Below are 26,908 nucleotides of genomic sequence, written 5' to 3' on the forward strand. Positions count from 1 at the left end.
CAGGAAATGAGGCAAAGCTTTGCACTGATCAGCTGATGGTTATCTTAAATAATGTGTTTCCCAAAAGCACGGGGTCCGATGATACACACTTCAAATGATTTTACACAGTGGTGGTTCTGTACTTCCAGTCACCTGCTCGTTTCTTTCAAAGACCCTTAGCTATCTTGGAGATAAAATAGTTTTTTAATCGTCTCAGTGAGTGTATTTGTGCACATCCAGTTTGTGCAAGCAGCAATGCTCACTGAGGTCAGCAGCACTAGCGGTGAGACGAGAGGTCAGTTCGGCTGTGCTTGAGAGCTTCCTTGATCATTTAGCAATTCCTCTCACATCCTAATGCTGGGTGCTGAAGAACCAAGATGTTGACAGTGCCATAATAAACTTGGATTTATTGTTGGAAGAAGCAAAAAAGCTTCTGCCCTTTAAAATGAGTTCCTTTGTGTTAATAATATTCTCTTGTTAATGCTGTCTGGTGTTGAGGATGCAATTTTAAATGAAGGGTATTGGAGCTGAAAAGCATATAAAAGAAGCAGGGAGGTTCCAGAAAGCCACATACCAGAAAAAGGAAGGTGATAGAAAAAGTCAGACCTTGTATTGGTGGGGCTACAGCTCTCAGAGCTGCAGGGCTGGGCAAGTGACAGCCTCTGCCTTGAGGATGTACGGTGCCAGCCAGAGCCACCATCAGCACTGGGCCCTCTAGGGACTGTGTCTGCCTGTTCTGAATACCCAAAGTCAGTTGTTTGAGGGGATGAACTTCAGAAAAAGTGCTGGTTTTCCTTTCAGTGGTACAAAAATGCAGGGCTTTGCACCACTGTGTAACCTTGCAAGCTGTGTGCGCCAAGGTCTCTGCGCTGTTATGCAGAATGGCAGCGAGCCTGCTCGCGCTGATGCTGTGGGTAGGGGAGAGCAGAGCTCCCATGGCAGGTGCTTTTGATGGCTCTATGATTCTTAACCAGCTTTGTGGAAATATGCCAGAAAATACTCCGAATGTATTACAAGTGAGGGACTGGGAGATGTGGAGCTGAGGTCCTTTCGGAAAACTTCAAACTGCAGTTATACAGAAACAGCTATTTCCAGGGTCCTTTGTGGAAGTGGAATTTGATGCTTTGTTGCCAAATAATGCTTGCTGTTGTGACTTGTATCTGAAGCATATAGAAAGTTGGATAAGGATTTGTACTTTGACAGAGTGTTTGCCTGCAATCATTGTTTAATAGAACCATTCATTTCATTAAGGTCACAGTACAAGAAATTAGCACACTTGGATAGGCAATGATGACGTTTACATGTTACAAAGAACATTTTTGCTGGTTGCATGTTATAGCATTGGAAGAAAAGACAGGTGCTGAGTTGGTTTGGGCATGCTGCGAGCTACAATTCTTGACCTGAAAACATCAGAATGATTTGGTGGTAAGGATACGTTTAGTGATGGTATGGTCAGGACAATGGATGAAGTGGTTTGGAAATGTCTTGTTTCTGTGTTCTGGGCTTCTTTGGGTTCTTCTGTGAAGTGGTGTTTATAGCTTCAATAAGGAGTAAACTAGTTGCAGTCTCCAAGCTTTGGACAGATTGTAAGGAATTATTCTTTGTGCCTTATTTAAATGAGGAGAGGGACACTGAGAATATAAGGAGCTGGGAAGCAATTGTGTGGATGACACAATGTAAATCAAAATCCATTTGATAAAAAATGGTGAAGTTTCCTTGGGTGAGACTGCATCTGCTGAAGACTGTGTTCCCCTAGTTCCTGCTTGGATGTGGATAGAGATGTCTATAATGTCAGTGAGGAATTGGGCTTTGTGTGTTGTGTTGTGCAGAGCTCTGGGAATATGTACACATAAACAGCCAGGGCTGATGTGCGTGGCAGTTTCTTTATCAATCTGAAAGGTTTTGAATTTTCCCAAAATAATGAAGAACTGAGTGGAATCTTGTCACAGGAAACACAGTCATTGAGTGACCGTGACTGTTTTCATTTTAAAAAGGATGGGGTGATAGGCAAAAATTAGTTTGTGGCTCAGGTCTTGATTGCAGTAAAAGGGAAACTTTGAAGGACTTTTGGAAGCTTAGTGAGGCTGAGAGGCAGGGAGGTGAAGGAGCCTGGTTTTCCTGGAATGAAAGATGCAAATGCTTTGTGAGCCCTGAGGAGCCTGAAGAAGGATATCAGAACTAATTAGAAAATCTAAAGGTATTGGAGAAGAGCCAGCTGACCTTGTTGACTTGTAAAGATTTTTATCACACTTTTCTTGGCTACATTTTTGTCATTCTGCTCAAACCTAATCCCACTGGGTGTTTATACTGAGATCCTAGCAAGTTTTCTATTACCCTAGTGTCATCTGATGTGGAGGTTTTCTTGTTAGTGGATATGGACCTTACTTGACATCTCAATCCATCGCTCCTCAGCTTGATACAAGCCATACATATTGAAGTTACTCAGTATGAGCATGCTCGCCTCACAAGTAGACTGTGGGGACACATGGGGGATGGCATGAAGTGAAGGTTCAGTGGAAATGCTGAGTGTTTTAACAACTAAAGTTTTCCTTTCCACCTTTTATTTTCATCCTCTGTATGTGCTCTCTGTAATTATAGTAGTGTGGGGGGCTTCCTACCTAAAACTAAGAAACAGTTTTGTGTTTTGTTGTTTTTGTTGTTTTTTTTCTTCTTTGCTTTGGAATTGTAAGTTTCCATCTCCTGCAAGCACTTGAGACTTGAGTTGCACCAACCAAATCGAAGAAGTGCAGCTGCGCTGTGTTACCCACAAGAACCTGTTCCTGGAAGTTGCAGTGCTTAGCGAGGCGGTGTTTCTCGTGTATGGTATGCTCATAGAGAGGCTGAGTGCAGGGACACATACACGTGTGTCATGTAAAGCATGGGGGATGTAAAGGCAAGAAGCAACAGAAACGCTGCACTTGGCATTTTGTGTCTTGAGGACAAGTAAGGCAGGCTGGTGATTTAGTTTCAGCTGGGGGGGACATAGACCACAGCTCCAGAAGCTATGTATATATATGTGTATATATATGTGTATATAAATGTGTTTATATGTGTATATATAAACAAACACACAAGAAAAAAAAACAACAACTACACAACAAAAAATTCACCCTAAGATGAGATGGTTGGCAAATGAATGTGTCTGAACCAGACATGTTCAGCTGTGCTGCTCTAGGTGAGGATGCACTGGTTTGCCACTGACGTGCTGTATCCAACTGCACTCGGTCTTGTGCTCGCCAAGGAGTGTGGCTAGGTTAGCAAGCTGCTTTCTTATCCATCAGGAGTCAAATGATCCAGAAGAGGAACACGGAGTTCCTGGTGAAGGATCATTGGGAGCAGGACAGCTTTGCTAATTAGCCTCATTTGATTTTATTTTTTTTCCCATCAGTAGAATTCTGCATGCAAATGTTGCCGGGCAGTGTGTCAAAGAGTACAAATCATTGTTCCCATCTATTCATCAAGGGCATGGGAGAGCAGCGCCGGAGAGAAGGATCCCTCTGTGTTATGTAAGCCTCGAGCTGCAGGCTCTCAGTCACCTCGGCTCCGTCCCTTAGGACTTTTCATCCCAGGAGGAATAAAATTTGCTGCCTTCGGGCCCTGATGATTGCTTTACAGTGGGATTCATTGAAAGATGTGGGATGCTGTGGCTGAAGGCCTGTATAGACTCCTGGATAAAAGCACTTCTGTGCATATCCTTTTAATGGGTTCTTTCCCTTGCCCCTGTCTCAAGCCAGCTCTGCTTTTGCACAGCTAAAGGTTGGCAATGGCTAGGATGTGGCTCCTTAAAACACTGTTTCTTCTTTTTGTCTTAGAAACCAGTTTTGTTTGTTGTGCTCTTCTCTGAGAAGTGATGGAGGCCTTCATGCCCTTGAATGTTTGGGGAAATAATTGCCCTGTAGGTAATTAACCTGGCACTGAACCAAAAGTAAGGGGCGTTCAGATGGTTTTAGCTGAGTGCCTTGATGTGAATTAAGGCTTGTGGATTTTCGTTCTTCAGTGTCCCTTGGGAGTCCAGCTCCCCTCGTCCTTGCAGCCTCCATCCTGTTCCTTCGCCTCGGCTGCAGCTCCAGGCTGGCTCTGCCTGCAGCTCACACCCAAGGGGTTGCGCAGTGGGTGCTCAGCCTGAGCCCTGGGAGTGCAGAGAGACAGCCACAAAAGCCTCGCGGTCCAGGTACCAGCCTGAAACTTGAATTTAATATGCTTCGTCTGGCTTGTTTTGTTGTAGTGCTCAGAAGTTCCTCAGGGACGGCTGACAAAGGGTATTCTGTTTCTTAATTACCTTCTGAAATCAGTGGGAGATTGTATGTCCAAATGGCTGCAGGAGTTTTATCCTGTCTGCTTCTTCCCCGAGGAGAGAGCAATGCTGCCTTGCCTCGTAGGCCTGGGAGGGAGCAACGGGAGCCAGGCTGGCTGTGTTGGAGAAAGGTCTGTGTGTCCTGGGGACGAGCAGGAGGTGCTGTGTGGTGACCCCGACGGCTCCCCTGAACTGCAGGAAGGTGGTGGTGTCGTGCCCAGTGGTTGTGGTCGCTGTTCTAAGGTCTTTGCTCGCCATCCGTGCAGCTTAAGGATCACTATTCATGAAACTCTGGGCCCTTGGTTGCTCCTCACCACGTTTGTTAATCTGGGTGGATGGATTGGACGGAACTGCAGCCATCGCTGAGCAGAAAGCGGCTCGCTAACACGCACGATTTAAAGGAAGAAACAAACAGTTTCTATATGGTTGAAAGGGCACGGATAACGAGGTAAATGAGTTCTGAGTAAAACGGTCCCTAAGCATTCTTTGCCTGCATCACAGGCGTTTATAAAGCGCTTTGAGATCGTTTATGTGGAGATCACTCTCTCCTCACACTGCTTTTCTCAAATTTTCCTCCAAACAAAGGAGAAATTTTAGCATGAATTGTTGCTGCGTAGGGGGTCGCGTTCCTTCAGCTCGTGGAATGCTTTGCTTGCTAGCAGTCCCTCTGATTTAGCTGTAAGATCAGTGTTTTTTTCAATTAAAACAGAACATGGAAATATTGCCCAGTTAGAAAGCGCTGTGGTGTGTTTGTAAGTATCCTTGAACGTATTTATCTGTCCGCTGGGAGCACGCAGATGTCTATTGGAATTTAATTTCTCTGCAGCACGCTGGGGGTGGGGACAGAAGAGAAGTAGCCAGAAAATTATGGCTGCTGCAGTAAATACCAGGCTTCTCCCAGTGACCTGTTCCGACTGCAGAGCTTATTACATCTAATACCAGCATAAAACATCTGCGTGCCAACGCTGTTCCCCAGCTGCTCTGCACTTGTACCAGCAAACCGTGCTCCTGGCTGACTGGTGTGGGTGGTCGTGAGGGAAAAGGAGGTGTCACATTTTCAAGCCTGTTATGTTTAAAGCCTCTCCATGGCATCCCCTGCTCTGGGCCACCGAAGCTGAATCCAGGGCAGTGCCTTCAGCAGCTCGCCGTTTTGCTCGGGCTGTGCTCTTTGGCTGGCTCCACACAGCCCCACGAGCTGGCTGCCGGGTGGCATCGTGCGAGGCTGCTTGGGGTCACCAGTTCTTTTTTCTTCAGCATTTCTGAAGGGCATCCTGGCAGTAAGTTTGAACCAGCCCGAGCAGCTCTTTTGCACCGATGCTTTGGAATCGGTGCCTGCATTCGGCGTATTTCCGAGGGGAGCAGCCGAGGTAGGGTTACTCCCATCTCGGGTGGAGTTAACTCTTTTCTTCACTGGCAGCAGCTTCAGTACCTCCGGCTCTCAGCTCTCGGCGAAGGTGCAGAACTTGCTGGTTGCTAGAAAGCCCTCACGTGCGTTTCCACGTGAGGATCTTGTTGCCATGGCATCGGCCTTCCCACTGCAGAGGCATCGGTGGGGAGCGTTCGCCAGAGACCAGGCCCTGCAACCAGCCCTGCTGCTGCACGCTGGGGCTGTGGAAGCCGGTGATGATTTTCTGTGCTCGAACAGTCAGGGCTCAAAGCTTTCCTGCCCGTAGTGCTGTGGGACAGAAGGCTTGATGCTGCCCTGCTAGTGCTCTTGCAGAAACGTTGCTTTCCTGCTGCTTTGCCTCGATTTGTCTGAAAGCATGCTGTGACCGGCACTGCATTTCCTTCCTCCCTCTTCCCAATTATTTGATTTCCTGGCTAAGCACCTCAGAACCTAAAGAGAGACTTTATCTTCCTTGCCATTGCAATGTGAAAATGGCACTGGCCAAATGTTTCCATGTCCCAGGTGTGGGGCAGGTACATGGTGCGTAGTAGTGACCGCAGTGCTTCTGGGCAGCACGATCGCTCAGGTCTGTGCATCGCTCTTTGCTCACTCTTTTCCAGCCAACGTCCAAGCATGAGGAGCTGAGCATAAGGACTGGTTGGTTCACCTCTGCTTTTCTGTCACGCAGACATTGAGGTGATCACAGTAGTTTCTGTGGCAGTACAGTTATGCATGTGCCAAATGCATGTGCAAAACCATATCTAATTTAGATGGCAAGTACTTCTAGTTTGTATTCTATAACTTGGTATGTATTTCTATTTTATATTTTAGAACTGCAAATCTACGTTCAAGAAATAGGACGTGGTAATTAATTTTTTCCAGCTCAGTAGTGTTTGTCATTGGCAGCTCAATGCAAGACAAAGAACTGGATAGAGGCTTTTCAGAGGATTGCCTTTTGTTGTTTTTTTTTTGAAGCTCGAGGGTGTGCAGCAGAGTAACCTTGTCTAAGGTGATGTCCCTGTTATGTCAGACATTCGTGTCAGTAGTGGCATTGCAAAAGCACTCAATGGGAGAGACAAGCAGGGCAGTGACTGCTCTAGGTGTTTGTGTTACCATCATTTGTGATGCATTTGAGAGAGAGCTCAGTGAGTGATACTGCGGGATGTATGCTAAAGCAGCTTAAACATCTGACACGTTCGCAGCAGCTGCAAAGAAGAAAGAAAAATGCATTGAATGCTGAGTTTGCTTTGAAAAGACATTCATAACAGATTTCCATCACTAATGAGATTGGGATAAAACGTTCGCATTGGCTTCTTTGTAGCATTTACCAATTAAAACAACTTGCTACTAGTAGGAGAGTTCAATTCTATCTATTTCTCCATCCCAGATAGGTGGCTGTAGGGATGGGATCGCTTCAGGTTTACGCCAGTGAGCCTGTAGACTTCGTGCAGTTCTACAGGGATCTTGTGGAAAAACATTGCAGCTGACAGAAATGGAGGTGCTCATTGCCTTTTTCATTCCCAGTTGGCTCTGCGTGCTTCTCATTGCCAAGGCTTCAACTGTGTTTCCTCTGTGCCTGTGAATAGTCTAGTTAATTCCAGTGGATGTTGTCAAGGGTGTGATGTTTTTGCAGTATTGTGGCCAGCTTTGCTCTCCAGGTTTGACATGTCAGTAGCGACTGGGTCTTGAAAGTGAAATGCCTGTTTATTAGCAAAGCAAACATACTGCCCTGTCCCTAAGCCCTTTAGCCCTCAAGGGAGCCTTTTAATAGAATTTCCTTTAAGAGTACTTCAGCCTTGATTTTTACATCCTACAAATTGTGGCTGTTTGTTTCAGGTTAATTTTTAATTTCCTGTCCTAATTGCGGCTGTCTTGGTACTGGTAAGGAAATTTTTTCTGATCCATTCATAATTCTTTTTCAGATTGCATGTGGCTCAGAGCATAATCTGGCAGTAGTTGGTAAGTAGCTTAATTTTGTATCAACTCCCGTCTCTTTTTCTCCTTTGTAAGTAGCACAAGATGAAAGAAGAACGTGCACATCAAAACATATCAAGTGATTAAGGGCATTGTGCGGGGAAAGGGAGAAAGCAACGTATAGGTGTGGAGAAATGAGGAGAAATCTGTGACCTAACTGGTGATGATGAAAATATTGCCCCTGTTGACCAGCCACATTATAAGGAAAGAGATAAAGGTTGATGGGTATCACAGCAAAATGTATTTGCAAACTGCTGCAGCCTGTTTTTAGAACAGAGCCATTGCAACAATTCAAGCTGCAGATTTGGGAAAACGTCTGAGCTTGAAGCTGGTCAAAGTATCGATGTTTAACAGGGAAATTTTTCCACAAACAGTGGAAACATCTTCAAAACAACATTGTTGTGATTAAGTTTGGAAAATCTTCAAAATGGTAGTTAGCTTCTTCAGTACATCTTAGTATAACGCTGCTGCTGTAATAAAGATGGAAGCTTTAGGAAGCTAATGTTGCTGGAAGAACTGAATTTTGTTTACTAATTGAAGTAAGAATCAGATTCTTGCTTCCATGTGATGAGTTGATAACTGAAGCTTGTTACGTGATTGTTATTATCTATATCTACATGTTAAGAAAGTTTTTAACTGTAGAGTTTTCAGGTGTTTTGTAAAGGTCAGCATAATTATCCCAGCTAACAGGGTGAAATAGACAGAGACAAAGCTCCTAATCAGAGCTGGGAGTGAAACCAGCATCCTCTGAACTTCCGTCCAGCAGTCTGTCCACGTAGACATTGCTGATTACCATGACTGATGCACTGAGATGTTAAATGAAGAATGTTCTTGTTTTTCATGAGTGCAGCGTGACAGGTCTGCAGAAGTCAGCTATTTGGTAGGCAACTTACATTTCATGTCCTAATGTTAAGATATTTATTTTAGGATGGTGTCTTATCAGCTCCATTAAGTGGCCACAGAGATGGTTTTCTGTATACATGGTATACGATTTTCTAATTGTTTCTAAAATTAAACCCTATAATGAACTCATTAAAGTTCAACTTAATTCATATAACTGGCTTTAAGAAAAGATTTTTCCTTTACTTTCTCCCTACTTGTTCAGTGTCACATGTGTCTGTTAATTGTCAGGCTGGTGCTTCTGAATGTCACCTGAAGAGCAATCTGAAGAATGACATTGTGTTTCTTGCCGAACTGATGAAGTAAAAGCGTACTGCTAGCACATTCCTCCAATCTGCATGAAAGCCAAGCACGGAGCATGAACAACCTTCTCTCTCCTAACGTCCTTTTAAGCTTTCTGCGTTTTAGGCAGAAATCTCTAGAAAAAAAAAAATGGGTAGGGGAGAGAAATGCTAGCAGTTAGAGTAAGCTAGAAACTCCAAACACACAAAGAGCATCATATGCCTGTTAAAGCTGTGCCACTCTCATTGAAATCAGTGGGAAAATTGGCAGTCGTAGAAGTTAGTCATTGTCAAGTACAACAGAGTTGTGATGTTACTAATAGATATATTTTTTGAACTAAAGAACTATGATACAGTTTATTCCTGAATTGAATTTTTGTATGTGCTTTTAAAAGGTTAACTTCTTAGAACAGTTTATGGTAGTATTTCTCCAGTGCTTGTCACTTTTAGTTCAAAGCTGTCAGCTGTTGTACTCCATAAAGACATCACAGAGCTTTCAGTAAATATGCCTAGCTGATTGTACAATTTCCCAGTAACTTATCATTCAAGCAGCGTTTATTTAGGACAACTATATAATCAGTTTCTTAATTGGTAAATGCTTGAGTGACTTTTAGATTGAAATAAGTTGAGTTCAATGTAAAAGGTGAGCTGAAAAGCAAGCCTTTAAGATTAGGATATTCAAGTTGCTGTTTCTGGTTGCATATACAAATGTCTGTGCCTCAGCTTTTAAATAGAAACATTTTTAAGACAGAGCAGCTAGGTTTACGATTCATTTCACAAATGCTGAAGCTGTCTTCCAATCATCTTGCTGATGATATGAACTGATTTGTAGGACTAGCTGGCAGTTGATTTTTTTGTTACTTTATATAGTCTGCATCCACTTGGTTGTTTGATTTTCTTTTCTTGCCTTTTTTCTGCTGAAGGTGCAAAATTTGACTGTTGTCATTGTGATGGCACCAAATCCTTTTTCATGGGTAAACTGGAAGAAATTCAGTTCTCATTTGATCATGAGGTTAATGTTTTAGAAAGGGAAAAGGTTGCAAAGTCTCCAAATATGTCTGCGATATTGCTAAACTTAATAAATTAAAAGTAGGACTTAAGACATTTACGTTGCTTCATGTACTCAGTTCTCACTTTCCCTGAAAACACTTACATTGTTGTTTTAGTTTGGGATCCTCTTGTGATACTGATTGTAACATTTGTAAGTTTTGCAATTTTTTTTTTTGTTTTCATGTGACCCTGTACTTGGAAAGGAAGATCCCCACCTAATATAACAAAATCTCAGACTTCTCACCTCTGTCAAGGATTAATCATCATGAGAGCCACCATATTTTTGGTAGGAAAAAAAAAAAAAGAGGAGCTATTTAATTAATGTTGGATAACATCTCATGTCAGGAAACCATCATCTGACACTGAAAACTGTGCTTGTACTTAGCACAGCAAAAGCTGGCTTTTCAACCTGAGTGTGACAGCCGCGCTGTGCAGCGCTGCACTTCAAGGTATTAAGACAGAATCTTTTAATTGATTGAAATACTTAATGAAACAAAATCACAGCAACAAAGTTAAGCTTTTTCAGGTTTGGAAGTGTTTTCAACAATGACAAAGTAAGGAGCTTTGATTCTTACCCTGAAATGTATGTGGTTAAAAATTGTATTTGTGGAGAAGACTCTTACCATCCTACCTGCCCCCCACTATGTTTAGATTAGTTTTTTGTTTTTTTTTTAATTGAAGAGAACAACTACTCTTAAAGAACACTTAACATGATGCATGTGGCTCATGCAATGCCACAAGTTAACTAATCAAGCAGTGGTAGCTGTACAAACATAGAGCTGGTAGAAAATATATGCAACCACAGGGCACAGGACAGGATTTCTCCAAGAGCCCCCTCAAATACAGATGTCTTATTTTAATAAAAATTAAGCACGAACTTTATTCAATCCTCCTTGAAGTACAGTAAAAAATGAACTAATTACAAGGATGTTGCTCCTATGGTCTAGCTCCCCCAAACCTTGTGAATTATAATACTGCTTCTTGGTCTTCGTTTCAGTTATTTTCTCACCTGTATAACATAAAAGGCTTTTAAAAGAAAGGTACTGGAGGATGTGTAGGGAGTAATGCTTTTTTTAAAAATAAAACTTACAAGTTTATTAGCTTTAGTTGAAGCCCACTTTTTTTTTTTCTTTAAAAAAAAAAAAAAGCTGTCAAAAGGTAGTTTGGAATTGGGTCCCCTTGCTGGTATGTTTGTAAACAGCTATTTCTTACAGGGTCTGTGTGTGCCTCCAGTAGTGCAGTGCCTGATACCAAGTGTAATCAGTGATTTTCCTGCTAACGTAGTGGGTAACTTGGGCGTTTTACCTATTTTTGTGGAAGTAGAAGAAAAAAACATGGACCTTTCTGGTAAGCTTTTTCTAGTGAGGTTTGGGAAGGAAAAGTGTTTGAAAACGTGGCCACCTGAAATGGTGCACATGGCTTTTCCCTGCTTTTTCACAGCGTGGTAAATTCTGTTTTCTGCTCAGAGTTATGTTGTGTTCTTGCTTGGAGAACTCCAAACGCTTCTCAACTTTCTGCTGCGTAACAGCCCCCTTCAGGGGAGGATCAGATTCATCTCCAAGACAAACTGCTGTATTTTAGAGGATGTGTGTGATCTGTGAGTCTGTCTTATCTGTGGCTCATGTGCAAGCGCTGCTGTACATACAGTGACGTGGGCATTTTGCGTCCCTCCGAAACTGCAAGTTATCCCATTGTGGAGTAAACAGTAATATGGAATTTAATAGAAGAACAGCCTTTGCAAGGAAATCAGGAAAAAATGTTGAAAAGGCAGGTAGTGCTTCAAATTCCCTGAGATCTTTGTAGGGACACTACAAAAAGTTACTGCATCATCTGTTAAAATTTGCTACTTACACTGTTATGCTGGAAGAACACAGCAGTTATGGGGAGCAAAACAAATGTGATGGAAATGATGAACCCTAATGCAGGGAGTTGGTGATGCACATCCTAAAGTGGTCATGGTGTTGATGGCATCCTGGACGCTTTGGTTCTATACTTTGTGATAGGGAGGCCAAAAGCTTCTTCCGCTGGAGCGCCTTTGCCCGTATGAACAAGGTCGTGTTCTTCCAGTTATGTTCCGTGATTCCAACTAAATTATTGTGAAGAGCATCAGTGGAGGGAGTGCCGTGACAGCCTGTGAAAGGCATATTTCTATGGCAGAGTGAGCACCAATTGGGAGAGGAGACGGTGCGGGCTGATGGACAGATCTCTCTGCTATGCTGACAGTATTATTTAGATGTTCACAGCAGCCCTCCGAAGCAGCAGATGTAGTCATGTGTCTGACATTGGGTCCCAGGGGGACTCAGCAGGCTGTCAGAAAGAGAAAATCATAAATTCTCTCTTGCTTTTCATATTACTGCAGCGTTCGGCGGAATCTCCGGTGTATGCAGTGGAGGGCACTGGTGTTCAGCAAGGAGCCTGAGTCTGCTCCTCTATTACTTTATTTATTATGCATGAAAAATCCCAGTGCAGCCAGGGTCTCTATTGTGAAGGTTTCCTGGCAGAGCAGCATGGAGTCATGTTGCAGCATGCTGTCTCTTTGCATTGCAGCACTAATCACATTCTCTGCTTATTAAAGGGCACCTGGCAGGACTTTGAGTTAACCATCGCTGCTGTCGTTTTCATGGGGGTTATATGTCGGCCTTCGAAATTTGGTCCCCGGCAGAGAGAACAAATTTGGTATTTCATTTAGCCGTTAATGTGGCTTTTAATTATTTAATTAATTATTTTCTGGTAGGATAGAAACTGAAAATGAATTTGAAATATCTGATTTCTTGTTTCTTTCAGCAAGTTACACTCATAAAATCTGATCGTTTGAGCTGTCTGATCTTCTTTTCCAAGGGTTAATGGAGAGCCAAGCTGCCAGCTATTTCATGGATTTGTGGACGTAGGTGATGAGGAGAGAGATGTGGAGGTACTAACTTGAGCACTTGGAGAAGGCCTCTGATGGGGCTTAAAGTCTTGTATCAACTGAATTGTCTAAAGTCAGGGGATACAGCTGCTGACCATAGGTAAGGGAAGACGTTTTGCTCCAAAAAGCTAATTAGATCCATAAGATAAAAATGTGCACATCCTGACCCTCTGGAAAGAAACACGAGAGTTTAGGAGGAGATCTGCCTGGGCTGCATCTTCCACTGACCGAAGCCCAGGTTTTAGAGCTGCTCTCTGTTCCAGGCTTTGTCGCTGGATTGCTGCTTGATCTGGGACAATTTGACTCTGCAGAATGCTTTGTTCACCTTCCTCTTCTCTCTGTCTGGCTTGTCAATTTCCATTGTGGAATCTCTGGAATAAAACCGCCTCTTGGTGTATTTTAGCACTGCCTAGCATAATGGGACCTGATTTATTTTTTTAAATCCTGCAGTAAAACTAATAATAGTTGCAGCCGCTTTCCTTTCCCTCAGAGAGGCAGTTTTAAAATATCATTAATCTTGGTGTGCGTGTCTCTATCTTAATTTATATCATTTAGCATATAAACAGGTAGTAATGCAGTGCTTGTCATATTGTTTACAGAATGGTTTCCTGCTTAAGATCAGAAAAGAAAAAGCCATTGTATTTTTCTGTGTAAAAGCTCACGGTGGTTGTAAAATTTTTAATTGACCTTCACATATCACACGGTGCTGGCTCACAGTGTGTCAAGAACTGAGCTCTTGTGCCCTGTCACAGTGTTTTCTGTGAGAGACCATGTCACATCCACAGGGATAATTCTGCAGCATCAAGAGCCCTGCAAAAGATGGGCAAGAGGTAAGAATGCAGTGCTAACCTCTGGTGACAGCTCAAACCAACAAGTTGGAAATGTGAGCAGCAGATAGAGGAGATGACTGTCATGAGAAGCTCGGAAGCAACCAGCAAGTGCTAGGCAAGAATTTCACTGAAGCAGAATGAGAGGAGAGGAGATCTTTCTTACAGGTATGGGTGAACAGAAAAGGTCCCATGTGGTTTTAGAGAACGATGGAGTATCAGAAGGCTCTTGAGAGTAGGAGCCACAGTACGGATGCATGTGATCCTTCCTCAGTCAGAGGGTTCAGTGGATGGATACTAAGTATTAAGGAAACAAATTAGAATTTATTATATTTGTTTACTCACAGGCTTTAAGTGGAGCAATCACTTTAAAGTGGAAGAAAAATATATCCAATACATCTAAGGCATATTTATCTTGATATTCGAGGATGCAAACAGGAGTAACAAAAATAGTCACCCTTGCTCACCAAAGGAAGATTTTAGAGTTTGTTAGTTATAAAATGAAATAAAAAGAAGGACAAATGTCTAGCTTCAGGGAGTTACATAGAGCATGTAGGAGAGATGCTCACGGAAGTAAAAGCACAAGGCCAGCAAAGTGGCTGAAGGCACTTGAAAGTGCCACAAATGAAGGCTTCAGTTAAGGCAACAACTTCAACACTTAAACTTTTAAGGGTATTACTGAGTAGGGATTTTGTACCTGAAGTCAGGGGTTGTGAGAAGAGAGAGGTTTATGTTTAAAAACGTGGAGTGAGGAGCATCCTCGCTGTGCTGTGGGACTTATGCCTATCCAGGAGCAAGTGTCCTGAGTTTGTGTGTACTCACTGGCCAGATCCTTTACGGAGCACTAAGCATATATTCTGCCAGTGCACAAGGAAATGTGTGTGACCTAGGTCTGTCTGAGAGATGATGCTGGAAGGATAGGTATGAGATACTGTAAGGCTGGTGATATGCAACAGGGATGCTTCTGGAACAACGCACGTTTCCCTCGTGTGGTTTGCCAAGATGGCTGTAATTCCACGGGATTAAATGTTTGTGTGAAAGCAGGCTTCTTGAAGCTCTTGTAAACATGGGGAACTGTTCCTCTAGCTTTCCACGACAAGGGCAGATCCTTTCTCTTTCCCTGCATGGTGGGGTTAGGACTTTGAACTTGAAGGTACTGGCAACTGTAGTGGAGAAAATCCAGTCATTAGCTGGCAAGCCATGATTATTTACTAGTAATGCACTTCTTTTTTTTACAAAGAAACCACTATTCAAGCTTGCAAGCCTGGAGCAAGCTTTCAGGGTAAAAATATAGCATTTTTATTAAAACTGATTGGCTTTAGAGAGGTGAGTATCTCAAAAATGATTAGGACAAAAGTCAAAGCGGAGATGAAAAGTTGGCCTATTTGTAAAAATTACCCTTTGCTTGACTTTTCTTTTTGAACTTGTTTCACTCAAATGCTCCTTTTTGGAAGGGAGGTAACCAAATAATTAAAATTAAAAATACTTTTGAAACTCGTTTCACTACAGCACTTTTTCTAGCACTTTTTGAGGAATCTCTGAGGAGCAACAAGGCTGAAACAGGACTTTTATTACTTCTGAGAAATGTGTTTATTATTTTATTTTTAGATTGTTGGGTTTATTTGAACAGTAAGAAAGTGAGAAGGATGGAAAGCTGTACTGAATGGGGCTTTAAGAGACATTTAACACAACACATTTAACATCTCATGTGTAGCAGAGAGAAGGGTTGATACATTCATGCTAATCAAGTAAATCAAAAGGAAATCGGGCCAAGTGTGTTGTTTATGGCACAATTTCAAGCAGAACGGTAGTTAGCAGGAAGCTGAGCAAAGTGAGAGACTACTGCTACTTTGGAAGCTCTTGGCACCTATCAATCTTTGAGGAGCAAAATGTCTGTAGTACGTATGTATTTGATGTGATCTAAGCTTGCTAAAGATGGTAGCAGATGACCTGTCAGTGTTCTCAAAAAAAACAAAACAATAAAAAAAAAAGCACCAAAACAAAACAAAAAAACTCCAAATCCCCAAACCATAGTGGTTTGAAGAATAGCATGCTGAGTCCTCTTTGACAGATTTCCAGTATAGATAGTGACAATTTTCTTAGCTTAGTAAGTGTTCTGGCCTAAATATTCCTCCCCTCTACAAATCTAATGGAATAATTAACTTGAAAAGATAATATGTGATATATTGATTCTGGCTTAAGCATTGCTTATATCTATTGTAGCACTGATTTGCTAAATTAAATGTTTTCTAGGACGGCCTGCGCATGATGCCAAGAACTCACGTTAATATGCTTCACTCTCTTCTCTTTCCTCTTTGTGCAGATTTAGCATCTTACTATATCCCGAATGTGTGGCCTTGTATTGGAACAAATTACCAGATAGTTATGAAGTGATTATGATGGGAAAGAGTAGCCTAAAGCAATAGGTGTAAGAGGTGAAACTGCCACATTAACTGATAAAGGACACAAAATCAGACGTGCAACCCTGCTTTTACAGTTGGGTAGCATGCTTGCTGTTTGTTTTTTGCTCAGGCTGCTTTGTGCATGTAAGGTTGCAGCCAGGGCACCTGGCAACATTATCTGCTCTTTTGTACACTGATTTTTTTTTTTTTTTAAATATCTTCAGCTGGCTTGCATGATGATGTACCATAATGAAATTTCTAACACACCAGCTGCAAGAGTGATCTCTGATTTTCTCTGTGGCCCTTCCTTTGGGCTTCCCAGACCTGGGCTCCTCTGGGGAACTTTGCAAAATATAGCAGATCCTCAGAGTTTTGATATTACGTGACCTGCAGTGCTAGTGACTTAAAAATCCATAAGCTGTTCTCAAATCTCCTCTTATTCACCTTGTACAAAAGAATCAGGCTGTTCTCTATCCGGTGTAGCACTGCCAAGGAGATGGTCTGTAATGCAAGACACAAAGCTTTTCTGATGAGTGAAGGACATACGTGGCTAGATTTGTTTTTCTCAGTAAGAAAGAATTTTTGTCACACAAATTTTGAACCTGATGAGCTTGTTCTTTTTTTCCTTGTGAATAATGCTCCGAACAGTAACTTAATAAAACATGGGGAAATTCTTCTATTAAGACACATCATTAATCATCTCTTCTTTCCCTTCTTTAAGCATTTTGCTGTTAATTTGTAAAATGTTTAACCTGTCGTGACCTCGGTGACAAATCTGAGTTGCCAAGAGATTGAACAAGTAAGCAGATGCTTTGCTGTAGATGTAGAAGATATTAAACTGGAGGTTGTTTTCTCTATGCCTTTGATTTTCAGTGACACCAGCTGCTATCTTGCTGAGTTGAGACATCTCAGAGAATGGGCAGGATGACAAGCAACACAAATCCATATAATATTTTAATTCTGAGTAGGGAGCTCACTTGGCTTGAAAGGTACATTTGCTTTGGCTTAAGCTTCTCATTTTTTTTCCCTGAGCTGTTTCCTCCTGCCTGCTTTCTCTTGTACTGTGTTTTTTTTTTTTTTCAGTTCTGAACATTTCAAGGTGTTCTTTTTTAAATTGAAGGAGACGAAAGGTGTATCTCTTAAAGCCTTCCAACACATTGTACTTCCAAATGAACACATGGGACACTTACTGTGTGATGTGTCGTTGGTAAAAAGATGTATGTATGCTCAAGGGGAAAGGACTAGTGTGTAATGCAGCCTGCTGAATTTGTTGTATTAACAGAACCTCAGTTGCTGTTACCTTTGCCAACACATGTATTTTTTTATGTGATATAGATTCAGTAAGTGCTTACTTGCAACTTCTGTGAAATTATTCCCTAGTTTTGATAAGAGTAAGTCATTATTTGTTACTGTTTCCTGCTGATGTAATACAGTAGATCAAATCTATGACCTTTACTTCAAGGAGAGTTCTGTAACTGAGCTCACCAGCTGGGATTCGTCACATTAACAAGTGCTTTACTTTGAGCAGGTATGACAAATTTACAGCACTCCCTGCTTCTTTATGATGCAGACCCAGTGCATGGGTAATTCTGGCCTTTTCCTAGAAATAGGTTTTTGCATTTAGGCAAGAAAAGTAACTATTTGTGTTACTTTGGTACAGGAGGGGGAAAAAATCTCAGGAGTTGCCGTGTCCTACCATGAGTTGTTGGGCAGCCTCTCACTGTCTCATTTGTATTCACTGAACACGACCTTAGTCTCCTCTGTTACAGGATTTTTTGCTGAGCAGTAAAAGAATTCATAGCAGAGGCAGTCTTTAGATGTGCTCATCTAAACTGGAGTCTTCCATTAGTCCCAGCAGCGCGGTTCTCCCCTTCATCTCCTGCAAAACCAGCAGGCAGGATGAGGGCAGCTGCAAGGCTCCCTGCCTCCCCGTGCCGGAATGGAGATGGAAGCAGGGCTGTCAGTTTATGATAGTTTTTTGGGTGCATCTGGCTAGCTGTAATCTTAAGTTCATGTAAACCTCTTCTGTAGGACCAAAAGAGGAAAAAAAAAATGTTAAAGAAGTCAGCACTTGGTATCCTTGCAGTTCTATGGCCACTCACCTACTAATAAAAGGATGCACAAATCCAAATTTGTGCCATTTACACCCAAGTCTTGTGGTGCCAGCTGTTTATACAGCAGGAGTGGTACGAGGCTTTGCTGTCACTCAGATTCCTTCAGTCTCCACAGTACGCTGTTGATCAAGTTGACTGCAAAGCAAGATTCTTCCTAGCTAAATTGTGGATACCCTAAAATAAAAAAGCCTAAATGCTGCTGTATAACCCTTGTACGTTTGTTGAATAAAGAAGCAGCCACTTAATTTTTTTTTTGAAGCACTGTAGTAAAGAAATCTTGTTCTGTTGACAAGTTCAGCGTGAGTCTTGTGCAGTACTTCTCTGTCTGCTTGGGTCCTCCTCCTTCTCCCATCTGCCACCTTCTCACTCTAAGGAAAGGAAACTCCATTCTGTCAAAGCAAAGTGCCAACGAAAAATGAGGGAAGACTTTTAAAAAGAGCAGGTTTTGGATGATGCCATTCACTGAAATCGGAACAAATTGGTATAATCACAGCTTACTGTGGTTGTGCTCTCAATGCCTAGCAAAAGGTTAAGGCTAACGCAATAAGATGTGGTCCCTCCAGTGGAGGACGTGCACTAGAGAAAGGCAGAAGAAGAGGAGGAAAGGAAGCAGAGAGGTGAAATCGCTCAGCAAAGCCAAGTGGCCTTTGGTTACTGTGGTTGGTGCTCCACGACAGCATGTTCCTTGCAAGGAAAAGGCCAGTTAAGCAAAGGGATTCCCCAGCAAGCAAATTAAATGCCAGAAATCAAATGACAGCAATTTTTTTCCCTCTAGCTTACAAGGATATCTACCGCTGAAGTATCCCAACTGAAATGGATGCTCTATAACTATTTTGATAAATCTGATGTACCTTATTTTGAAGAACCCTGCTTCAGAGGGTCTGTATTTATGTGCATTGTGAGCTTTCTTGTGCTTTAGGAAGTTTTTTCTTTTTAATTTGTGTGGTGGTTTTACTTCGGTAGGCAGCTGAACTCCACCACAACTGCACTCTCACTCCCCCTCCTCAGAAGAGGAGGGGAAGAAGTAAAGGAAAGAACAACTCACAGGTTGAGATAAGGATAATTTAATGAAAGGGAAAAATAATTATTAAGGAGAGATTATTATTAATTGAACAATTTAACTAAAGGGAAAAAAGGGAAAGGGGAATAGGGAAAAACAAAACAAAAACAAGTAAAGGCACCTTTTATTGCTGAGTGTGACACCACATGGTATGGAATATCCCTTCAGTTGGTTTAGGTCAGCTGCCCTGGGGATGTTCCTTTCTCCCTTTTTTGCCCACCCCCTAGGAGGGTTAGGGAGAGTCCTGGTGCTGTGCCAGCACTGCTCGGCAGCAGACACAATGCCGGTGTGATAGCACTGCTGTGCCAGCTACAGGTGAGGAGCACAGCACTGGATAGGCTGCTGCAGGGAAAGTTAACGTCCCAGCCAGACCCAGTCCGATTTGGAGGATTGTTTCCCTTCATAATGATCTTTTTCTTCTGCCCAGTCCTGACTTGCAGATTCACTGTAAGCGGTTAAAGCCTACGAATGATGAAGTTGTAATTATTATAGAGACTGTGCATTCGTTTAAGTCTCTGGGGCTGGAGCTCAAACCTGGCAATTGTCTAGAGCGGGAGTGAATGTGCTGACTTTGATCCTAATCCCTAGGAAGCATGTCTGCAACTGGCAACCTTCTCGTAAGTGTTAAGGATTAGACAATTTTCGGACTGTTCCTCCTAGAATCACAGAATGGCTTCAGTTGGAAAGAAGCCTCAAAGACCATGTAGTTCCAACCCACAAGCTGCCACCTCTACATCAGGCTGCCCCAAACCCCAGCCTGGACTTGGTGCCCCATCCCTGGAGGTGTTCCACAGCTTCTCTGGGCAACCTGTTCCAACGCCTCACTGCCCTCTGAGTCGAGGTTTTGCTCTTAACATCTCATCTAGATCTCTTCTCTTTTAGTTTAAAACCATTTCCCCCTGTCCTACCGCTATCTGCCTGTGTAAAAATGCCAGTGTTTTTAATAGTTCTGGGGCAAAGGCAACAGAAATCAACAGCAGTGTGGCTGCTAGAGATGCTGAGCCTTCAGGCTGGGCAGCCGAGGGTGCTGGTGGTGGGTCTGAGGGAGCTAAATCTGTGGAGTCCTCAGCAGTACGAGCTGATTGCCTTGAGCAGAGGGTATAAGATGGCCTTTTGTGTTGGCCCAACAGATATAAGGCATGGCTGAGCTTTGGTGGGGATGATGCAGAATAATTTCTCTCATATTTTTTGTGAGGGTAATAGCAATGAGGCACTCGTTTTAAAGCTTCACCTGGTGTGACCTTTGTGAATTTGCTGTCTTCCCCTTGGTGTCCTTCCTTGCGTTCTCCCCTTGTGCTTTAGTTTTCGATTCAGCATTGCCTGGATTCCTTCTCAGAGCTGAGCATCGCTTGCTGCTCAGGAGCATCGGTCATTTTCTCTTCCAGGCTTAGACCAGCATTTTATATAGAATATTTAGTCACGTTGTTTTGATAAAAACAAGATCATCTTAAGGATAGTCTTAGCTTTGCATTCTGCTGTTCTTCATGGTAATCAAACTGGAATGCCTGGCTGTCCTGCCAGGCCTGACAGAAAGAGCACGGAGCCTGCAATCATTCAGACTCGTGGATGTTTCTGCAGGGTACCGCAAGCTGCATTGCACAAAAGGAGCAGCGGGCTGTAAATAAGTGAAAGGCTTCAGCTTCCAGCATCGCAAATCCTCCGTGCTCATCGGTGGGTTAGTTCAGAGCTGCAGCAACAACGGAGAGTGGGGAAGTAGATTTGTAAAAAGCACAGAAGGTGCTTCCTTTTCCTGATAAACCAGCAAGGCATTTCTCCTCTGAGAATTATTCTGCCAAATTTGCGCTACCTTCTGTCTTTCTTGCATCAGGTTGAAATAGGCATCAGGAAGACAGACCCATGCGGTGCCTGAAATACCTAAAAGCTTTGACTGAATATGGTAGCTGAAAACACAGAACTTTCTTCTGGGTAGAGAGGTGGAAGTTATTTCTGCGAAGCAGCAGATACTTTGTTAATCTTTGCCAGGTTCAAGGCAAATAACCGGAGTGATGTAGTGAGGCTTCCAGCATGCATTTTAAACCTGAGAGTGAGGAATATTGTCATGGGGACTTAAACAGTGTATGCAATTCTTGGTTGTAGAGCTCTTAAAAATCATCCCTGTGTAGCTTCTTGCTTCTGTGGCAGTTATACCCAAATGAAGCAAGCTAAGATAGAAGTGACACAAACTAAACCAAAATGGTAGAACTTAAAGGACTTCCCATCTTAAATCATGATTCTCCTTCAGGTCTGAATACACAGGATGTGGATCTCAGTGAGTGATCCTGCTTATTTCACACCTGTTCTAGAACTATTTCTGCTATTTAAAATGTAATCTTTAAGTACAGTGAGGAAACTCAAAAGGTGAAATGTGTTGCAGTGGTCAGGATGTCCTCTCAGAAGTGCCTTCAGTGATGAGTTTTTAGCTCACTGTCTGTGTTCTGCTCTGGTCTAAATGCCACTTCGTGCTGGGGTGTGGCAGCGTCCAAAAAGCAATGTAGTCTCAGGTAATCCTGGTGATGGACTGCATTTATGTTACCACAAGTTCATACTTGGGGTTTATATGAATGGTTTCAGCCTTTCATGCTTGGATGCAGATAGCTGGACGTGGACTATTTCCCTGCTCCTGGATGCCGGGTAGCCTTTCAGCGATCCTGGCCCTTCCAGAGCTATCTGCTCCCTTTGGTGCAGTGCTGGGAAGCTGTAGCTCAGAAGTGATTTGGCAATCCCAATCCTTCAGCCATGCCAGGGGTTTAAGAGACCTGGCTTGCAGCCCCAAGAGGCAGTTGTTAACCTTGGGTTAACCAAGGTTTCACTCCATGGCTAATTAGTACTAGAGAAAATCTGAATGTGTGACTAATGCACAGGGCTTCACCTGCTAACAACAGCCCTTCTCCTTCCCAAATAGCTGCCTTGCAGCATTTAGCTACGTAACTACTGCTGCTTTATGAATGGAGTGAGCAGATTCCCCAGCAGTCTGTGTGCACACCCCTCTGTGTTCAGCTCACAGCATGAGAATTACGTTTTGGTAGTTTTATAGGCACTGTAACAGAAGAAATGGATACGGAACATAGGTAGTACTGCTGCTAAACCAGATAAAACATTTCTCGTTCTTGAAGCAGGATCCTTTTCTGTGAACTGTGTCTTGTGGAAATGTCAGGGTTTGCCAGGCTCTTACCAAAAGCAGAAGAAAAAATCGTGCAATAATTGTTTCTTATTAGCTGTGTCTTTCTGAAGTCATGAGGAGGCAATGATGGCGAATAATTTTGATACCTGATAAAATAGTATCATTGGGTTAGGGTGAGAAACAATGTTTAAGAGCTGACAATGCTACTTTAAATGATTGCTCTACTTGTAGTTAACAAGGAATTCATCCTAAAGAGCCAAGTAAGCATATTATTTTGTCATGGCTAGTCAGATTTTCCATGTAAAATTAAAAGGAGGGTAATTTTCCCATTCCTATTTTAGAATGTTCCTTATTCTGCCTTTATAATTTTGTCCATTTCCTCATTAGTGTTCCTTTCAGAGCCCAAACATGACAACAGTGACATTATTATCAGCTTGAAATAAGTGAACAAACCTTCTCATTTTCAGTGGCGTTTTGCCTATGGCAGCTATTTTTAATTTTGCAGCTGCTGAAGACTAAGGAAATATGGACGGGCTGATGAGATGGTTTTGCAACTGATGATTTGGCATCTATAGCACGCAGCTACTTTGCAAGTGTTTTTATAGGTGTTAGGAAATGTGGGGCTTTCCAAGGGGTCGCTTCGCTGAAGTGGTGTTTCTCAGGGAGAGAGCGAGCAAGTGTGAGGCAAAACACTAATAGCAGAAGGAGGCATCCTGCTGGTTTAGCCTTTGTGTGCAGGTGTTCAAAACGGAGTGTGAGATGGCAGCTAATTATTTTTTCACCATGTGTGAATATGAGCTGACTGCTTTGTCTGCTCTTCTGTATATTCCGAGCAGTGCTGGTTCCAGGAGGTCCTCAAATTCCCAGATTTTAATTTCCTAGAAAAGGAGGTGGTGGGACTTCTTGGCCACAAAGAACAATTCTTGTTCATTCCAGCCCTGGCTCTTGGTTTCAAAGCTGTTTCATAACTCAGATCGAAGATCAAACTGCCCAACACCCCAGTGCTGCAGTGACCTGGGTTTGGCTTTATGTGGGTGCTCCTGCAGGTGAATTTAGGTGTCCACCACCTAGAAGTGACTGAGGATGGGGTTGTGGGTGTAAAACCGTCCCACTGAGTGAGGCATCTACGCTCCACTTCACTTAACACGAGTACTTGTACAGGTCTCAACAAGTGCTTCTTTTGTCTTTGTACCAATATTTCTGTAATTTATAACTCACTGTGATAGAAGTTAAGATACGACAGTTCATTTAATTAGTACCTCTGAGTGGTGTGGGCTTAACAGATGGTTGGTAACAGTCCTACATTTTCTTAGAAGCTGAAACACAAAAGATTTGATTTTGGAGCTCCCCACAGGCAGAAGAGAGTGGCAGAACCCAGCCTAAGTGATGAACTGGCTGAAGATTTTAATGGTAAATTGCAGAGGTTTGGACTGAATTATATATTCTGGGAAGTCTGTTTCATTTTGTCTTTGACTTTTAGCCCAAAATAGATCACGTATTTCCTACTTTGTCTGTCCAAAATCCAGTAGTATTGGTGCATATGAGCTTCCAGAGCATTTTTAAATCCATTTTAGTGCGTCCTGACAATTGGAAAGCTGGCCAGGTTTTATCTTAACAATTCATAAATTACAGTTCAGCCAGGTTTTGGAACACCTTAGAGTTTGGTCAACCATCTTTCTGTTTCTGATTTGGTGAGTAATCAGTTGGTTTGCAAATTTATGTTAAATTTTGATTTGCAAAATGTGAAAGTGACTATGGTCAAGAAGGTCTGGATACTTCCAAGCTGCTATCATACCATTATTAGGCAATTAAATACTTACACAAGTGATCTCTTAGTTGTTTTTTTTTTGCTGCAAGTGTAGGAAAAACTGCACAAATAATTGATTTGTACTTGCATTGAGCATCATTCTTTGTTAATGGTTTTGCTAACTTAACTGATAATCCTGTTAGTTATCTGACCTGTTGTGTGATGTCATACAACTCAGATTGCTTTCATAGTGTGTGTCTTAGAGAATATCTCAGTTCTATACATGGGATTTCTCATAGTGAAAGTTGCTATACAGAAGTATTACTGGAGAATTCAAGAAGAGAATGAAGTCATGTATCTTTCAAGTGGATCGACTGCCTTAAAAGTGTTCCAAATTAACTCTTCTGATTTCATAAGAAATACTAATAATAATAATAAAAAAAAAAGGCAGCTAGTGCTATGGCATCTCAGAGAAACTAAAGGTCTGAAAGAACATCCCGTTGAGAGGAGTCTTTTTATTTCTGCAGGCTAAAGCTGTGAAACATGCTTACTCTCATTAAAAGTAATGAGGACTCCGTGTCTTGATTCTGTAAATAAGTCAATACCCATCTCTCTTGCATTCTGGTGACAGAAAAAAAAACATGTTAGTTTAACAAAAACTTCATTCTCATATGCTGGGTGTCTCTGGTGTGCTGCCTGTGTCCTGTGACTGGATGCTGCTGAAGTGGGAAACGTATCTTTGGGCAACACGTATTGACAGAACAACTGGAAATACGAACTCAGTATCACTTTTGTCCCCTGAAGATGCTAGATTTTCTCACTGTGAAGAAAGCCCAGATTTGACAGACGTTAGCTGTAGTGTAGCAGGAAGGGAGAAACTTGAGTTGGTAACCAAAAAAGAATGAAATTAGCTTAAGGAGGCCACTAATCATTTGAATGGTTCTGCTCTGTCTGCATCTGTAAGTCCCACCAGAATATGCAGTGGTTTTAGGAGAAAGCTGACATGAAATAAGTCGGTTTGCTTTGATCTTTTTGTGTGTGTGGTTGGGTTTTTTTTTGGTTTTTGTTTAAAATTGGGAAGCTATTGGAGTAATGAAATGAAGATGTGGTAATAGCCAAGGGAAACACACTAATGTTAATTTTATTCTATCTAGCTCAAGGAGTGTAGCAAGGACAAAGCATGTTCTGTGTATTTGTTCTGTGTTAAACGTGGAACTGGTCAATAAAACCTAGTTCAGTCTTCTGTTTCAGGATCCTGTCGTAAGTTCTTCTGTCAAATTCATACCTTCTTCTTTCTCCCTCTTTTAAGTACCGTTCTGGCTGTTGGGTCAGAAGTCGCCAGCTCTCCTCATGGTGTGATAATCGTGAGGTGCTTTGGATTGACAGCTACAAATGCAGTGTCTTGGTCTTTGGAAAGGAAGTGTTGTGTTTGACTCAAAACACTTTGACTTCGTGCCTCTTGTCTGGTGCCTTCGTAGACTTGTCATAGTGAAAGGGGCTTAATGAGGGAGACTTGGCTGTTGTTCCTGATAAGGCTTCTTTTGGCAACGGACGTTATTAACACTGAATTCCTTGGAAAACATATTTCGTAAGAAGAATATTGAAAAACATTGTAAATAGGGACAAATATAAGGCCATGCTTTTGTATGCTGATATTCAAATTGCAACCTAAATAATTGGATTTGGGCTTAAACTGCATTTTTAGGGAACATAAATATTTTTGCTTAAAAAAAAAAAAGGGAAGTGTTTCTTCTGATCGCTGTGAGAAGGCTGGCTGCATCCTCGGCAGTGAATAAGTTAACCTACTTAGTGCTTTGTGTGTAGGCAGCATGCAGTGCCATGAGATTGCAGTGGGCAATGAAGCAGCAGAATTCAATTTGCAGCAGTGACCTAAGAGGGACTATTTTTAGTAATAAAATAGGTCAGGGGATGTGGTAGTGCAGGCTGATAAATGAACAGTGTTCCCCTTCACTTGTGGGGCTTGCTTTTGTCCTCCAGTGTAGAAGCTCTGTGATGAGGGGAAAATGAGATTCAATGCTGTCACGTGCTCCGTGTTAGAATTTCTTCTTAATGTGAAGCCATCACAGGACAAGCTCTGCCCCCTGGTACTGATAAAGCAATAGCACTGCCTTGCCCAGGGATTCATGGAAGGCAACCCTGGCTAGAGAGTGGGCTGTGCTGAAGCCATTGCTCGAAGCTGTTTTTAGCCCTGCTGGAAATGTTATGTTGTGGTGCTGCCCATGTGACGAGCAGTTCTTGTTCTCTTCTTTGTCTTCTCTACTAGCTGTTCTTCCGTGGATTTTAATTTGCTTCTGCTACCAGCTTGCTTTCTCAGTGATTTATGCAGATGAGTGCTAGAGTCTTCCCGCAGGTGTCAAGGCTGAAGCGCTGCTTTATTCTGTCCCTTTGTCTGTGGGTATTTGGAGGAAGCTTGCTAAGGATCTGGTTAGCCAGTGTCCTTGTGTGACAGAGCAGGCTGAGTCTCTTCTTAAGTATTACGCTATTGCATTTCCGTACTTGCTTGGTTTTTCTGACATAAAATTTCAGAGCAAACGTAAGCACCTCTTGCCAGTTTATCTGCATTGATATAAACTATCCTGGTAGTAATTAGCGGAGTGGAAAAGCCCTTAGAAGCTCTAGGCATGGAGCAGAGCATGTTGATGCCACACAAACTGTAGAAATACAAGCTAGGTTTCATCCTAAAGCCTTTATTTTCCCCTGGAAAATGAATGCTTAGCAGGAAGCAAGAGATCCCAGCTGCAGCCAGGAGTGGAATCAGTATCAGTGCGTCACACCATGTAACAAGTACAATCGCAGGATGCTCAGGCTGTTGCTGAAGCTGTCTCCAGGAGTTAATGAGCCCT

The 26,908-nt window shown here is 42.4% G+C and overlaps 1 protein-coding gene across 2 annotated transcripts in view; it reads left to right on the top strand.

The window, feature by feature from the left end:
* Positions 1-26,908, top strand: part of SERGEF (secretion regulating guanine nucleotide exchange factor) — a 136,199-nt gene that overhangs the window by 75,259 nt on the left and 34,032 nt on the right. The window contains exon 10 of one of the 2 annotated variants that reach the window (XM_032189011.1): positions 7,583-7,619. The exons of the other annotated variant lie outside the window; for it this stretch is intronic. Coding sequence (XP_032044902.1) covers positions 7,583-7,619 — 37 coding nt within the window. The remainder of the gene's footprint in view (positions 1-7,582; positions 7,620-26,908) is intronic. 2 annotated transcript variants of the gene reach the window in all.

The sequence above is a fragment of the Aythya fuligula genome, chromosome 5, assembly GCF_009819795.1.
Source record: "Aythya fuligula isolate bAytFul2 chromosome 5, bAytFul2.pri, whole genome shotgun sequence".
NCBI lineage: Eukaryota > Metazoa > Chordata > Aves > Anseriformes > Anatidae > Aythya > Aythya fuligula.